General features: G+C 47.9%; 1 protein-coding gene across 1 annotated transcript in view; it reads right to left on the bottom strand.

Annotated features, from left to right (window-relative positions):
• The window catches only part of smox (spermine oxidase), a 37,566-nt gene that overhangs the window by 4,326 nt on the left and 16,166 nt on the right, over positions 1 to 17,074 (bottom strand). Inside the window, exons 3-6 of the mRNA XM_078223984.1 lie at positions 15,223 to 15,449; positions 12,921 to 13,094; positions 8,752 to 9,460; positions 2,581 to 2,741 (exon numbers count right to left, since the gene is read on the bottom strand). Coding sequence (XP_078080110.1) covers positions 2,581 to 2,741; positions 8,752 to 9,460; positions 12,921 to 13,094; positions 15,223 to 15,449 — 1,271 coding nt within the window. The remainder of the gene's footprint in view (positions 1 to 2,580; positions 2,742 to 8,751; positions 9,461 to 12,920; positions 13,095 to 15,222; positions 15,450 to 17,074) is intronic.

Genomic DNA, 17,074 nt, shown 5'->3' with positions numbered 1-17,074 from the left:
GTTGGAATAAGAGTTCCGAAAGGTACCAAACAAAATACCACCCGGTGTGGAAGTCACAAACTACAAGAGTAGATGCAAAAGGCTGAAATTCTCCGACCATTCCCGTCTCACCTCCACTGCAACCCCTGGGCAGAGAACGTGGCACTCAACCAAATCTCCATTCACTGCAGCGGGACAGGAGACAGGAACGAGACAGCTAGATAGTCAATATCTTTTCCCAAAGGTAGGGGAGTCTAAAACTAGAGGGCATAGGTTAAGGTGAGAGGGGAGAGATACAAAAAGGATCCAGAGGGGCAATTTTTTCACACAGAGGGTGATGAGTGTCTGGAACAAGCTGCCAGAGGTAGTAGTAGAGGCGGGTACAATTTTGTCTTTTAAAAAGCGTTTAGACAGTTACATGGGTAAGATGGGTATAGAGGAATATGGGCCAAATGCGGACAATTGGCACTAGCTTAGGATTTTAAGGTAGGGCAGCATGGACAAGTTGGGCCAAAGGGCCTGTTTCCATGCTGTAAATCCCTATAACTCTATGACTCTAATCCCGCCGGCATGAACCACCAGAGAATTCTGCCCAAGCACTCTGGAAGGGTGGGTAAGGTCTGCTTAAGCAACATGATCTTAAAATGTTTAAATCGGTAAAAATCTAAAGTTAATACATACAAGACAATGCCCAAGCGATGGCATCTATAAGGTTTCCAAATCGGTTAGACTGTTGGAGGAAGGATGAGGATTGTAGGGATAATATCCAGAGAAAGGATGGATTGGCATAGGAGACAGTCTTTATTTCAGCACAGTGAGGATTAAAGAGTAGCAGTGGCAGATTCAATATTAACTTTCACACGACCACTGGATTTTTACTTGAAATGGAACATAGGAATTAGGAGCAAAACCAGGCAAATTCAGCCCTTTGAGCCTGCTCCGCCATTCAATCAGATCATGGCTGATCTCTCCCTGGTCTCAAATCCGCCTCCCCACCTGTTCCCCATATCCCATTTTTGAAAATTAGAAATATATCCATCTCCTTCTTGAAACCATTCCACTGCACTATGGGGCAGCGAGTTCCATAAATTTACCACCCTCTGCGAGAAGTGCTCCCTGTGTCTGCCAGGGGTTTCCTCCGGGTGCTCCAGTTCCCTTCCACAGTCAGAAATATGTGCAGGTTAGGTGCATTGGCCGTGCTAAATTCTCCCTCTGTGTACCCGAACAGGCGCCGGAGCGTGGCGACTAGGGGATTTTGACAGTAATTTCGTAAGCCTGCTTGTGACACTCATAAATAAACTTTAAAAAAAAAGTAGTTCCTTTTTGTTTCAGTTTTAAATCTACCGCCTCTCGATTTATACTTGTGGCCTCCTATTCTAGGTTGCCCCATAAGAAGAAACATTTATTTTACCAATCCCTTTCAAATGGACAAATTTTCAAGCCAATGGGAAAAGAGCGGTGATAATTGAGAGGAGTTGGATAGGTCACATCAGAGAGCTGGCAGAGACATAATGGAGCAAATGGCCTCTTTCGGTGCTGTCTGATTTTATGAATGTAAGTTTAGTGGGGCGATCGATGCAGTTATTGAATAAATTGGTAACGAATCTCTTAGCAACAATTTGGATCGCGAGTCCTCATGTCAAATGAAGACTTCCTGGGTTGCATCAAAATAAATGTTTTAATATTAATAAATGTGAAGAATTATTGCACCATTCGTGATTATTTCCCAAGATTTTCAAACTGTGCTGCAACTCATGTCCCTCCCCACCCCCCCTCACAGACCGCTGTTCTGCTTCGAGCTACAGGCATTTAAACTCCAAGGTTGTCGCCACCTAATCAGCACTTCTTTATTTACCTCCTACTTATTTTCTCCTACTATTTTTAACCTTACGCGACCTTTCGCTTAAATAACGATAATAGTAACTTTCAAGAAAAGAATCATAGGAACTAGGAGCAGGAGTCGGCAATTCAGCCCCTCGAGCCTGTTCTGCCATTTAATACAATCATGGCTGATCTCATCTTGGCCTCAACTCCACTTTCCTGCCCGTTCACCATAGCCCTTCAAACCCTTACTCATTAAAAATCTGTCCACCTCGTCCTTAAACTTAGTCAATTTCCCGGCATCCACCATGCACTGGGGCAGTGAATTCCAGACTCACGACCATCAGAGAGAAATAATTTCTCCTCATCTCGGTTTTAAATCTACTTCCCCTTATCTTAAAACCATGACTTCTGATTCTAGATTGCCCCACACGAGGAAGCAGCCTCACCACGCCAACCTTGTCAATCCCCCTTATCCTCTTGTACACCTCAATTAGATCTCCTCGCATTCTTCTGAACTCCAGGCCTAAACTGCCCAATCTCACTTCGTAAGTCAAACCCCTCATCTCTGGAATCAATCTAGGTTCTACAATCTATACTTTCCAATCTATATGTGTGCAGCAGTGTCCAGGTTGCGTGCAGTTCCTAGTCATAATTTATCTTGCTCCTTCGAGTGGAAATCCCACTAACAGTAGCCCTGACAAATAAGAATTAGACTCAGAACACCGAAGGATGGCAGATTCCCCCCTTCACCTCCATCCCCTGTAAATACTGACTTACGGCCGCTTTTGTGCTTTTTGCGTAAGGCAGGGGCTTTGCAAGTTTCTCGACGTCCGCACCACTCGACCCAACCCGCGTGTAGGAGTAAGACCCACGGATGTAAGGGTTACTGCCCCATCCAGACCTCAGGATCCTCCGCGGTTTCGGAATGTGCGGGTTGCCTGCAGACAGAATTTCGAAAGAGTTCAGTTACACATCCTTCAGAGTTTTGCCAACAGTCTCTTTGGCAAACGTAAAATAAAATTCTGCTTCCGAAACAACTTAAAATGAGTTGATTTTGACAGTTGACTCAGATCCTGGAGAATTTGGGGCGGCACAGTGGTTATCACTGCTGCCTTGCAGCGCCAGGGACCTGGGTTCAATTCCCGGCCTCGGGTCACTGTATGTGTGGAGTTTGCACGTTCTTCCCGTGTCTGCGTGGATTTCCACTGGGTGCTCCAGTTTCCTCCCACTGTGCAAAGATGTGCGGTTTAGATTGATTGGCTATGCTAAGTTGACCCCAGTGTCAGGGGGATTAGCAGAGTACATATGTGGGGTTATGGGAATCGGGCCTGGGTGGGATTGTGGTCGGTGCAGACTCGATGGGCCGAATGGCCTCCTTCTGCACTGTAGGGATTCTATGAAATTACGCGGGAATTAAGTTTGTAAACGGAGAAGATTTCAACGCGTGCGAGTCATTGACCAGCTGACAATCTGAGATACGTCACAAATTAGAATTTGAACAGCACATCTCAGTTGTACTTTTGTTACAATCTAAATTGGGTTTGAGCAATGTGGAGGTGCTAAGGCACCAGTTACAGATGGAAAGCTGGCTGAACATGGTAAATTTAGCTACAAAATGGAACTTGATGTCAAATAAGCAGTCGAATGCAAAAAAATCTTACAAAGTAGGTTTGAACCGTGGGATTAGTACGTACTGTGCACAGTGTGAACCGCCTGTGCACATTTAATAAGGCACCCAATGTATCTTTGCAAAGCTGTTCATGCAATTTAGCTAACATGAAGCATTTATCACTGGATTTGCAACTAGGAATAATCCACTGTTGAGAGGATGTCCAATGTTACCATGCAATTGTCCACTTTTGTTGCAGATTAAACATACCAGCCCAGAGTTTCCACATGAATTCCACCCAGACCACAGCGGAATCTCGGCAGAAACAGGACTGTGGGATTCTAAGCGTAAGCGAGTTATTCCCATCATCATTTCAGACTGGATTTAAACTCAGTGGAAATTTCGACTGGCAAAATAAAAAACAGCGCCCGGAGCATCCTCACTGCATTTTTACCGATTTCCCGACCCGAGCAGAACCGTCAGGCTGGGAGGATTCACTTGGGTTCACAGTCCAACGATGTGTAGGTTAGGTGGATTGGCCATGCTGAATTGCCCCTTAGCGTCAGGGGGATTAGCAGGGTAAATACGTGGGGTTATGGGAATAGGGCCTGGGTGGGAGTGTGGTCAGTGCAGGCTCAATGGGCTGAATGGCCTCCTTCTGCACCATGAGGATTCTATGATTAATACATTTTAAGAACCAGATAGTCCTACCTGGCCTGGAAGAGAGCTGTGGATTGCAGCCACTGGAATAGACAGTCAGTCAGTGGATGTAACATGTGGGAGAGAGAGAATTCCAGCGTTCACCATCAAAAGTGAAACTGTAAGCATGTTCACATAGGAGTTCACAATCCCACTACAAATAGCAAACTGCTGAATCCTACTGTGATTCCAGAGATGCAGGAGGGGATCATGGAAATGGCATGCTAAGGCAACCAGCCTGTCAGGATGTAGGGAGTAACATTATGTCGATACACTGTGGTTGAGCAAGCCCGATGCCAGCAATGATATGGCTCACAAGCCGGTTCCAACGTCACTTGTCATTTGGGCCAGCCCATCTGCTATTCAGCCCACTGAGGTGGTTACCTTGCAGCCCAAGAATGAGATGGCAGTGGTCTTAATTGGTGCAATTTCCTCTCTGGTCAGGGGCTGCCCTGCCCTGTAATGGTCACGCCAGTGAGGGGCTTGATTCTCTTCCTCTTGCCAGCAGTCCTGTTCCTCTTAAGCCATTGCTTTGTGCCTCACTTTCAAGCTGAGGCAATGGCCTAGTGGCATTGTCGCTGGACTATTAACCCAGAAACTCAGCTAGTGTGCTGGGGACCCGGGTTCAAATCCCACCACGGCAGATGGCAGAATTTGAATTCAATAAAAAATACCTGGAATTAAGAATCTACTGATGGCCATGAAACCATTGTTGATTGTACGAAAAACCCATCTGTTTCACTAATGTCCTTTAGGGAAGGAAATCTGCCGTCCTTACCTGGTCTGGCCTACATGTGACTCCAGAGCCACAGCAATGTGGTTGACTCTCAACTGCCCTCGGGGTAACTAAGGATGGGCAATAAATGCTGGCCAGCCAATGACCCCCGCGTCCCACGGATGAATAATAAAAAAAATGATTAAATCTCCCTGAGGCAGATGCTGATAGTGGACAGGTAAGGTGCCATGACAAGGGGCTGCTTGTTGGCCAGTGCTGGCATGGGTTGGGTCCTGAAGCTTCAGATGTACTGCAAAGATAGAAACAAGATTGTATTATAAAGGGATGGAAATCAGAGAAGCGCTGGATTGCCCTGGTGAAACACATGACACGTTCCATCAGCTCCAGCGCATCATGGCCATAAAATACCTCCAACGACAGCAGAAGTCAGACTCCAATCTCGAATGATTCGTTTCCTGCAGACTGAGACAGTGAGCAAAGGGCATCTGTGATTAGAAGGATACGAGTAGCTGTAGGTGTCTTTGCTAGCTTGACAACATGTACGCGTGGGCTTGCTTGTGCTAGTGCAAGAGAGATAGTGAAGAGTGAACCCTCGAGGATATGAAGTCTCTCCTCGGGAAGGATGAAGAATTTTGAGGCATGCAGAGGTGCAGCATCTAGTCATTAGTAAAGAGCTCAAGCTAGTTGCCTGCTTTGCCCCTACACGGCAGCAAGGTGCTGGTGGCATTGACAAATTCCATCACCTCCTATCGTGTTTTTTCAGCAGCTGCTTTGGGCATCTCTCCCACTCTGGCAGAGAATGTACCTTCCTCTCCTTGCCCACCCACGACATCAGCCCAATTCTGGCAGCCCTCGAAGCACAGCACCCCGCTTCCTCCAGGAGGTCCACCAGCCACCAGAAGCTAGGGAGCGAAGGACAGCCAACTAAAGACGCAACACACACACACACACACACAGTCAGACGCAATGCAGCTCTGAGCTCATAGAACGGCAAAGCCAACAAGCAACTCAGAGTCCAATGTCTGATTCAGGATGCCGAGAAACCTCTAGGAAATGCAACTCAAAACAGCTGCCCACAGAAAGCACGCAGCCATGTGCCCTGTTTCAGCATTCACAAGGTCCCTCTTTAGGCGTCAGCCTTGGTTCAATAGGCGCAATCTTTGTCTCAGAAGGCCGTGGAATCCGGTTCCACGCAGATGCTTGAGCAATAATCCAGACTGACAGAGCAGTGCAGGACTGGGGGAGCTTTCAGATGAGACATTAAACCAAGGTCTTGTCTGTTGGATTGATGTAGATATTCCATGACAATACTTCAGAAAAGAGTATTGGCATTCTCCCCAGTGTCCTGACCAAAATTGATAACTTAATTAAGTTTGGGGGCCGCACAGTGGTCAGCACTGCTGCTTCACAGCACAAGGGACCCGGATTCGATTCCTGGCTTGGGTCACTGTCTGTGTGGAGTTTGCACATTCTCCCCGTGTTTGCGTGGGTTTCCTCCCACAGTCTGAAAGGTGTGCTGGTTAGGTGTATTGACCAGAACAGGCGCCGGACTGTGACTAACTGGGGGAATTTCACAGCAACTTCATTGCAGTGTTAATGTAAGCTTTACTTGTGACTAATAAATAAAAACTTTAAACTTTAAAAAACAGGAAAAAAATCATCTCATTTGTGGTGATGAGGGTTTGCTGTACACTCACTGTCTGTTTCACCTCCCATATTACAATACCTGGAATGACCTCAGTTCAAAATTACATCAGTCGCTGTAAAGTCTTTTGGGATATCCTGAGGGAAAAAATAAATAAATTGGAACCTCCCTCATGTGCTTTTCCTCCCGTGTGTGTACTTGTGTACACATCGGTGTGTGTTTGCGCGCATGTGTATATATGCATTTGTGCACACAGTTGGTGTGTGTATGCATATGTGTGCGTTTGTACACATGTATTTGTGCATGTGTGTACATGTACACATACAGTGTATGTATGTGTGCAATGGTTTGCTCCCACACAAATCCACCACATGTCCAGAGGAAATTGGGGGCCCAAAGCTTAATCTCCTGGAACAGTGCAGGTCTAGGGCATTCCATTCAAATTATACCCATAAAACATTCTAACAGTGTAACCAGCTGTCCAGTACATTGGCCTCATGGTGGGACCCATGGGCCCGGCCTATGGTGGGGGCACACGGATTGGGCGAGGCATGGACTGGCCCCATCATAGTTGGTTGGTCCCATGGTCCTCGGAGTTGTTTGAGGTTTCAAAGGCAGGCCAGGTGTGGTCCAGAAATGTGGATCGAACTATTACCTGAACCGACTGCACAAACTTGTCACTGTCGGCTCAAACGCTGCTTTGACCGAGGTCCTGGGGCACAAGCCCACCCAGCAGGAGTTGCAGGGGGGACTTTGGGAAATTTGAACAGGACAAGCAGAGCGTGAGAATCTTGTAACGGAAGTGGGATTAGTGACCGTATCCGAACAGTAACTACATCAGAACACACCAGCTGACACCAGAAAAAAAAAAGAGGAAACAAGATCAAAAACGTAGCGGTGGAGATAGTCTTGGAGTACTTCCAAAAAGCAGGATAAAGGGGATAGAGAACAGAACACCCAACATGTACAACTCCTACACAGAAACCACAATACCCCTGCTGAACTTTACCAAGTAAGAAGTCTCACAACACCTGGTGTTGTGAGACTTCTTACTGTGTTCACCCCAGTCCAACGCCGGCATCTCCACATCAGAACTTTACCAAGCCATGGCTCTCTCATCAGACACGATGCTTGAACTTTTTAGCCAATTGCACAATGTCACATGCCAAGGATAATCATGCCAAGTTTTATTTCCTCCCAAGGAACTCTAATGCATGCCAAAGGGCACTCAAAAATCAATGTTTCTTTCTCATTGATACCAAACTCTAACTATTAAAGTAACTTCCTCCAGGATAAATTTTACCAATGTTTAGGAAGGAGAATAGAAAATGTTACAATGCTGGATTAGACATTTAAAATACTGAAAAGTCGTGGAGGATGAAGCGTCTCTCCCAGTAATGTTAACCTGCCCTTCCCCTCTTCAGGACGGTTGGGTATTGGCAGCATTTGTTTTGTGTTATGGCGCAGATTCTTTTTAATCCTAAACGCCCGTTTGTCAAAGTACTTTGAGAGCTTTTTACTCCCCACGTCCAAGGCATAATTACAAGCTGCCATTCAGCCATGGTACCAGGTACAGCTGTTTAAAAATAAAGGGAGCAAAGGTCGGCTCAACTTGTCGGAACATTCCAGAAGGTACTTGCGATGATGAGCCACGTTTAAGACTAACAAGCTTACAATGTTCATGCTCAGTGTACCCCGACAACAAATAGATGGGGGAAGCTTATTTTGACCAGGCATCCTTTTCCTTGGCATCTTCTTAAACCGCAAGTACGCCATTATTGAGGAAACAATCCAGGGACCTTTTTGGCCAAGAAGATATTTGGGGAGGAATCAAAGACGTTTCCAATACTGGAGTTCCTGTCCGCAGGGGCAACCCTGAAAGCCATGCAGAGGTCCTGCTCCGAAGAGGAAACCGTTTGCCAAGCCCGTTGGATTACACTGATAAGCCACATTCCCAGAGTAGCTAATATATGCAGGAAGACAGGAACAGGAGCAAATCATTTGGCCCCTCAAGCGTGTCATTGCTTCCACTTGGAGAGTCGCTTTTTTTGCAATGGGGGATGTCCTTGCCCAACTTCCGCTCCGAACCGGACACGATTCAGTAAGGAATACACAGATTTCAAAAAACATGATTATTCCTTCACCAACGATCCCTGTACAGAATGGAGGAGGAAGCAGCTTATATACAATGCGATTCTACACAAGATCCGAAGCAACAACTCGCATCGCAGAGGCAGCATGGAAAAGGACATTAATAACCTGTAAATTTTCGCAGTAGTTCCGTGCAGGTCTCCGCCACCCTCTCATCATCATATCTCTCCATGATGATGGCTTCCTCTCCGCAGATCCAGCCACTCAGTACGTGCCCGTATCGCTCGGGCGGGTACAGCACATCAAAACTGCAGATCTTTTTGTACCACAGGTCCTCCGGGTAGGCGAGGCTCTCGTGCTCCGCGTCGTCCTCCCAAACAAACTGGATGCTGTTGCACTCGGGGCTCCAGAAGGGCTCCTCGAACTCCAGGAAGATCTTGTCCGTGGTGCTAATACCCAGCATCTGGATGGCCGAGACCTTCTCTTCCGGGAGACGGGGGCGGAACATGGTCTCGTGGTATTTCTTCAGCACCCCGAGGGACATGGTGACAATCACGTGATCGGCCGGGATCAGCTCGCAATCCTCGCACTCCACGTATACCTGGTAGCCCTCCTCCTCCTGGCTGTCCAGGTTGTGGTTGGGAAATGAGCTGCTGATCAAGTGGATCTGCTTGCTGATGGAGTGGTTCCAGTGAATATACTTGACCGGCTTGTTCAGCTGGATCACCGATTTCGGGATGTCACGGGCCAGGATCTCCACTATGTTAATGAAGCCGCTGGGGATGACATGGTGGGCACCAGGGATTTCCGTCCACTCGCCAAACTCACTAAGGGATACCTCGTCCATGCTGTGGCAACTGCTCTCACAGCTTTCAACCTGCCAACAGGAAAGAGAGTCCATTACATTCTTAAACAGGGCAAAGTCCTGCCCATCCCAACCCAAGCGCACAGTCGGTATAGAGCCCCGTCGCTGTGATTCAAACCAAAGTGAGAATGTGTCGAGTGGACATGGCCATCCAACTTACTCACGTCCTAAATCATTTAAATAATCTCTGTCGGGGACGAGAGCCAGAATTCTACAGCCTCGCCAGCCCCGAAATCGGGGCAGGGGGAGGCTCGCGGAACGGAAATCTCCATTGGCCTCGGGTGGGGTTTTACAATCTCGCCTGAGTGAGGTCGCAAAATCCCACCCGAGATCTCCCACTTGGCATATTCATCTCCAGGGTGAGTGTTGTGCCTCAATACTCCTCGAATCTCCAAACCTAACCCCAGAAAAAAAACTTAGCTGACTGCACTTATCAAAATGTCCTTCACCATTCCCCCGCCATAAAGTAATCAATGGACTATTCCTCATTGCTGCCTATACACCTCCCTGTATATTGTCGATTGTCGGAAAAACCCATCTGGTTCACTAATGTCCTTTAGGAAAGGAAATCTGCCATCCTTACCCAGTCTGGCCTACATGTGACTCCAGAGCCACAGCAATGTCTCGGGCAAGTAGGGATGGGTAATAAATGCTGGCCAGCCAGCGACGCCCACATCCCACGAATGAATTTAAAAAAACACTGTCCGCTCCCGCCCGCGGGATCTCCCGCTCCCAGTCACGCCCCCGCTGCGGGTTCCCCGGCAGCAAAAGGTGCGAACAACAGAAAAACCAGTTGACAGCGGTGGAACCAGAAAATCCTGCTGCCGGCCACCTCCAAATTATTTTAGCCCATGACTGGCAGTCTTTTCCACATTACCTAAATTTTTAAAGTTTATTTATTAGTCACAAGTAGGCTAACATTAACATTTCAATGAAGTTACTGTGAAATTTCCCTAGTCGCCACACTCCGGCGCCTGTTCGGGTCAATGCGCCCAACCAGCACGTCTTTCGGACTGTGGGAGGAAACCGGAGCACCCGGAGGAAACCCAAGCAGAGAATGTACAAACTCCACACAGACAGTGACCCAAGCCGGGAATCGAACCCGGGTCCCTGACGCTGTGAGGCAGCAGTGCTAACCACTCTACCACCCAACCGCACCTATCTGGAGATGTATTTAGTCAGACGTATTCATAATGGTCACCTCTGTGCTCACTGACCTTCACTGACTCCTGATCAAACAACACCTTGATTTTAAAATTCTCACCCTGAGTTTTGAAATCTCTCCACAGCCTCCACCTCTAATCTGTGTAACCTCTTCCAGACCCACAACACTCAGAGATATCTGCGCACCTTGAATTCTCACCTTCTGCGTTTGCCGTTTGGTGGCCATGTCTTCAGCTGGCAAGGCCACACGCTCTGGAACTCCCTTGTCAAAAACCTCTGAGCTGCTCTCTTTATTCCCCCCTGAAAACCTACGCCTTTGACCCATATTTTGGCTGAGGGGCCAGTAAAAGGGGATCACAGACAAGACTACATGCCGAGAGATTTAGAGCAGAGAGCAGGAGATTTATTTCTGTAACACAGAGGCTACGGACAGTATTGACGAAGTTAGTGATTAAAGCAGAGATGACGGCCGAAATTCTGCAGACATTCGCGCTGTCGGAGCCAGTGAGAACGGAGAATTTGGTGCCCGGCCAAATCTCCGCACACTGCAGCGGAGCCGGAGCTTCAGGGGAGATTGGAGAATCATAGATCATAGAACGCCGACAGTTCAGAAGGAGGCCTTTGGACCATCTCAACTGCACCAACAACAATCCAACAATCCTATTCTCGCAACTCCATGTATTTACCCTGCTAATCCCCCTAACCCCCTAATCTGTGGACACTCGGGGCAATTTATCATGGCCAATGCACCTAACCAACACGTCTTTCAGACTGTGGGAGGAAACCGGAGCACCCGGAGGAAACCCACGCAGGCACATGGAGAATGTGCAAATCCGACGCCATGTTTACAATTAAAATTAGGTTAGTTTTTTTAAAAGTTTATTTATTAGTGTCACAAGTAGGCTTACATTCACACTGCAATGAAGTTACTGTGAAAATTCCTAGTCGCCGCACTCCGGTGCCTGTTCGGGTACACTGAGGAAGGACTTAGCATGGCCAATGCACCTAACCAGCACATCATTGGACTGTAGGAAGAAACCCACGCAGACACGGGGAGAACGTGCAGACTCCGCACAGACAGTGACCTCAAGCCAGGAATCGAAGCCGGGTCCCCGGCATTGTGAGGCAGCAATGTTAACCACTGTGCCATCTTGCCAGGTTCCGGAAGTGTTTGAAGGGAAGTGAGATGAGGAAGGCTCATGGGAATAAGCCCACAGCTTTTGTGGAGGATAGACTGGTCAGACCGAATGGCCTTGTTTACTAAAGGAGGAGGGGGGGGGGCGGTGGGGGGGGGAGGATTCTGCTGCTCACTGCCACTCGTGATGTGAAAGCTTCTCTTAAATGGCTGCTAGTGTAGACAGGAGACAGCTGGAGATTTTAACAAAGCATTGTGAAAAATGTGTTTCTAGCTTTATCTTAAGACAGATAGTAGAATCTAAGATGATAAAGTGTTTTGTGGAATACATTCCCTGGAGAATAGGTAAGGAGATTGAATACACATTATCTGTTACACAAGACTGGAGCTTGTCAGACTAGCACAGAATATAGTGAAATGTGTTTCTGTTCCTGTTCTCTATTAAAATGTTGCATTTGCTGTCCAAATATTTCTCCATATTGAACTTTAGGTAATTTGATATACAACATTGCAATAATTGGGAGAAAAGCCAATTCGGTTCCACAGTTAGGATTCACATGCAGCCAAGCAATTTTTTTAGGACGCATCCTTTCCAGATGTATCACAGCTTGGTATGGGCTCCTGCTCTGACCATGTCCGCAAGGAACTACAAAAGGTCATGAATGAAATCCAGTCCATCACTCAAACCAGCCTTCCTTCCATTGGCTCCATCTATACTTCCCACTGCCTCGGAAAAACAGCCAGCATAATCAAGGACTCCACTCACCCCGGGAATTCTCTCTTCCACCTTCTTCCATCGGGAAAAGATACAAAAGTCTGGGGTCACGTACCAACCGACTCAAGAACAGCTTCTTCTCTGCTGCTGTCAGACTTTTGAATGGACTAACCTTGCATTGAGTTGATCTTTCTCTACACCCTAGCTATGACTGTAACACTACATTCTGCACCCGCTCCTTTCCTTCTCTATGCACGGTATGCTTTGTCTGTATAATGTGCAAGAAACATCATCTCTGTCCTAAATGGTCTACCCTGTATCTTCGGACTGTGATCTCTGGTTCTGGACACTCCCAACAATCAGAAACATCCTTCTTACATCTACCCTGTCTAGTCCTGTTAGAATTGATAGATGCTTGATGGCATCTATTTACAATATCATTTCAAGCCAGCCCGTACCTTCAAGAACTGCTGAAGCATTGCCAGCTTCAGCTTCTTTGTGACACCTGAGTCTTCAGGATCAGCTTTGAGGCGCTTTCGCACCACGTTCCTTGTGAAAACACCAACGCTGTTTTGGCTTTCTGCACCAACTGGTCTTCCTCGCTGGAAGAACTCCTGAGTCAGGTTGTAGACCTAATCAAAAGAAGTTCAGAAACATTAAAACCTGCTGCACATTTTCATTCATAATCGAGGGGCATAGAGTATAAAAGTTGGGGTCTAATGTTGCAGATGTATAGAACGTTGGTTCGGCCACATTTGGAATACTGCGTCCAGTTCTGGTCGCCACACTACCAGAAGGACGTGGAGGCTTTGGAGAGAGTACAGAGGAGGCTTACCAGGATGTTGCCTGGTATGGAGGAGCTTAGTTATGAGGAGAGATTGGGTAAACTGGGGTTGTTCTCCCTGGAAAGACGGAGGATGAGGGGAGACTTAATAGAGGTGTATAAAATTATGAAAGGCATAGATAGGGTGAACGGTGGGAAGCTTTTCCCCAGGTCGGTGGTGACATTCACGAGGGGTCATAGGTTCAAGGGGGGGGGGGGGAGGTTTAACATGGATATCAGAAGGACGTATTTTACACAGAGGGTGGTGGGGGCCTGGAATGCGCTGCCAGGCAAGGTGGTGGAGGCGGACGCACTGGGAACGTTTAAGACTTATCTAGATAGCCATATGAACGGAGTGGGAATGGAGGGATACAAAAGAATGGTCTAGTTTGGACCAGGGAGCGGCACGGGCTTGGAGGGCTGAAGGGCCTGTTCCTGTGCTGTATTTTTCTTTGTTCTTTGTTCATCTCCTTGTGCAACCCGAAAGGACAAAATGATCATAGCATCCCTACAGTGCAGAAGTAGGACATTCGGCCCATTGAGTCTGCGCCCACCACAATCCCACCCAGGCCCTATTCCCATAACCCCATGCATTTACCCTGTTAATCCCCTGACATTAAGGGGCAATTTATCATGGCCAATCAACCTAACCCACACATCTTTAGACTGTGGAGGAAAGCGGAGCACCCGGAGGAAACCCATGCAGACACGGGGAGAATGTGCAAACTCCACACAGACAATGACCCAAGGCCGGAATTGAACCTGGATCCCTGGCGCTGTGAGGCAGCAGTGCTGACCACTGTGCCACCCATAATGGTAATAAAAATGACAAAATGCTGAAAATACTCAGCAGGTCAGCGGAGGGAGGGTTTCAGGTCAACAACCTTTCATCAGAGCTGAAGGAAGATAGGAACATAAAGAGTGTTTAAACACATGAAAGGTGGCAGGTGACAGGAGGGAGAAAAGGGAAATGTGACAGGGTGGAGAGAGGGAGAGATTAAATAATAAAAGAGTTCAGGGTGCACAAGCCAGAGCATGGCAATGGGTAATGGGTGCTCCACTTCCCCCTTACGATATGCAATTTAGGCGGATTAGCCATGGTGAGTGTGTGGGGTTACGGAGAGAGGGCACGTGAGGGTGCCTGGGCAAGATACTCTGTCAGAGAGTCGGTGCAGACTCGATGGGCCAAATGGCCTCCTTCTGCATTGTAGGGATTCAATGATTCTGAGTAAAGAAACAAAGATAAAGGCAAAATGCAGATGCTGGAATCTGAAACAAAAGCAGAAAATGCTGGATAATCTCAGCAGGTCCGACAGATCTGTGGAGAGAGAATAGAGTCAACGTTGCGAGTCTGGATGACCCTTCAGAGCTCAGGAAACCAAGGTTGTGTCCAAATGAGGTGTGATTGGCTTCAAAGCAGCTACAGGATGGGTTAAAAAAAACACACACACTGAATAAGATGGAGGCAGAGGTTATGGTCTAAAATTGTTGAACTGAATATTGAGTTGAGAAGAGTGCAGAGCGACAAGGTGGACTGCTCCTCCTCATTTAGCTTCACTCGAACACTGCCGCAGGCCGTGAGCAGAAAGGTCAGAATGTGAGCAAAGTGGAAAGTTGAAATGAAAAGCGACAAGGAAGCTTCGGGATGTGCTAGCAGAATGAGGAGGTGTTGCACTCCCTGTGAGAGGTGTTCACCACGGAAAGTGCTGTGGACTGCTACATTAACGCTGGGAAGTATGGAAGCTAAACTGCTTTGAAATGTTGCCCCCACCACATTCCCCCTGAGCCGCCCTCCCCCCTCCCATCCCCCAAACCCCCCATCCCATCCCACTCCCCCCCCACACCCCCACCCCCCCACCACAACCCCCCTCCCCACCGCCTTAGAATTCAGGAAGAAATAACGTGCACTGCATATTTATGAAAGATGGCCCACTCACCTCGTTGTATACATCGCTGAATTCCTCAATGACATCCTTCGGTATTCTCTGACCACTGCTGGTGCAGTAGTGTGCCACCCCATTCTTGGAGTAGAGGCTAATGCGGCCAGTGCTCCGTTCCCCATCTGTAGTTTCTTCAAGGAGACCATGGTCTTCTGCTAGCTGATAAATCGGGTTCCCATGAGCACCGTGAATCCAAGTTGCCCCAACGTCAAATGTAGCGCAGCCTGAGCACAGAACACAGGACATATTATCTCAAATCTCTACATAAGACAAACCTTTAAAGACAATTGGCAAAAGAAGCATCGGTGACAGGAGGAAAACCCTTTTGGCGGCACAGTCGTTAGCCCTTCTGGCCCACAGAGCCAGGGACCCCGGTTTGGGTCACTGTCTGTGTGCAGTTTGCACATTCTCCCCGTCTCTGGGTGGGTTTCCTCCAGGTGCTCCAGTTTCCTCCCACAGTCCGAAAGACGTGCTGGTTAGATGCATCGGCCATGCTAAATTCTCCCTCAGTGTACCCGAACAGGTGCCAGAGTGTGGTGACTAGGGGATTTTCACAGTAACTTCATTGCAGTATTAATGTAAGCCTGCTTGTGACACGAATAAATAAACTTAAAACTGAAGTGGTCAGGCTGTGGAATGCACTGCCTGAGTGTGGAGTGGATGGGGCAGGGTCAATGGAGGCATTGGATCATTATCTGGAAGGGGAAAATTTGCACGGCTCCAGGCAAAAGTCAGGGGAGTGGTACGAGGTGAATTGCGTTTGCAGAGGGACAGCAGAGACACAATGCACTGAATGGCCTTCTGCTGTGTTGTAACCATTTCATGATTCATACACTGGCCATGTTGAAAATAAATGTATTTGTTTGACGACAGAATAGAATTAATTGTGTCTTTGCGAGCAACTTAAGAGGTTTCTCTATTCATTATTGGGACATGGGCACAGCTGACCAGGCCAGCATTTGTTGCCCATCCCTTGAACCAAGTGGCTCGGCCGTTTCAGAGGGAAGCTCGGAGCCAACCACATTGCTGTGGATCTGGAGTCACATGTCGGCCAGACTTCCACCCCTAAAGGACATTAGTGAACCAGATGGGTGTTTTTTTTTCAACAATCTATGACGGTCTCATGGCTACCAGCTTTTCAATTCCAAATTTATTTATTAATTCTAATTCCATCAGCTGCCGTGGTGGGATTTGAACCCATGTCCGAGAGAACTCGCTTGGGCCTCTGGATTACTGGTCCAGTAACATTACCACCACGCCACCGTGTCATAGAATCATAGAATCTCTACAGTGCCGAAGGAGGCCATTCGGCCCATCGAGTCTGCACCAACCACAATCCTACCCAGGCCCTATTCTCATAACCCCACACATTTACCCCTCGAAGTGCTCTGACACTATGGGGCAATTTAGCAGGCCAATCAACCTAACCCGCACATCTTTGGACTGTGGGAGGAAACTGGAGCACCCGAAGGAAACCCACGCAAACACGGGGAGAATGTGCAAACTCCACACAGACAGTGACCCATGCCAGGAATTGAACCCGAGTCCCTGGTGCTCGGAGGCAGCAGTGCTAACCACTGTGCCACCCAGAGGCAGCAATGCTAACCACTGTGCCACCCAGAGGCAGCAGTGCTAACCACTGTGCCACCGTGCCGCCCAGAGGCAGCAGTGCTGACCACTGTGCCACCCAGAGGCAGCAGTGCTAACCACTGTGCCACCCAGAGGCAGCAGTGCTAACCACTGCGCCACTGTCCCGTCCTGGTTGTCTATATAGAAGTTGTTGTTGTGAAACACTGTACGCTGAGATCCTTCCATCTACTCCATTTTAAACAATACAGGAGCAGGCTTA

This window comes from Mustelus asterias, chromosome 1, assembly GCF_964213995.1.
Source record: "Mustelus asterias chromosome 1, sMusAst1.hap1.1, whole genome shotgun sequence".
Classification (NCBI taxonomy): Eukaryota; Metazoa; Chordata; class Chondrichthyes; order Carcharhiniformes; family Triakidae; genus Mustelus; species Mustelus asterias.
Note: the sequence above shows the minus strand (reverse complement) of the source record. Positions and strands in the feature narration are given on the sequence as shown.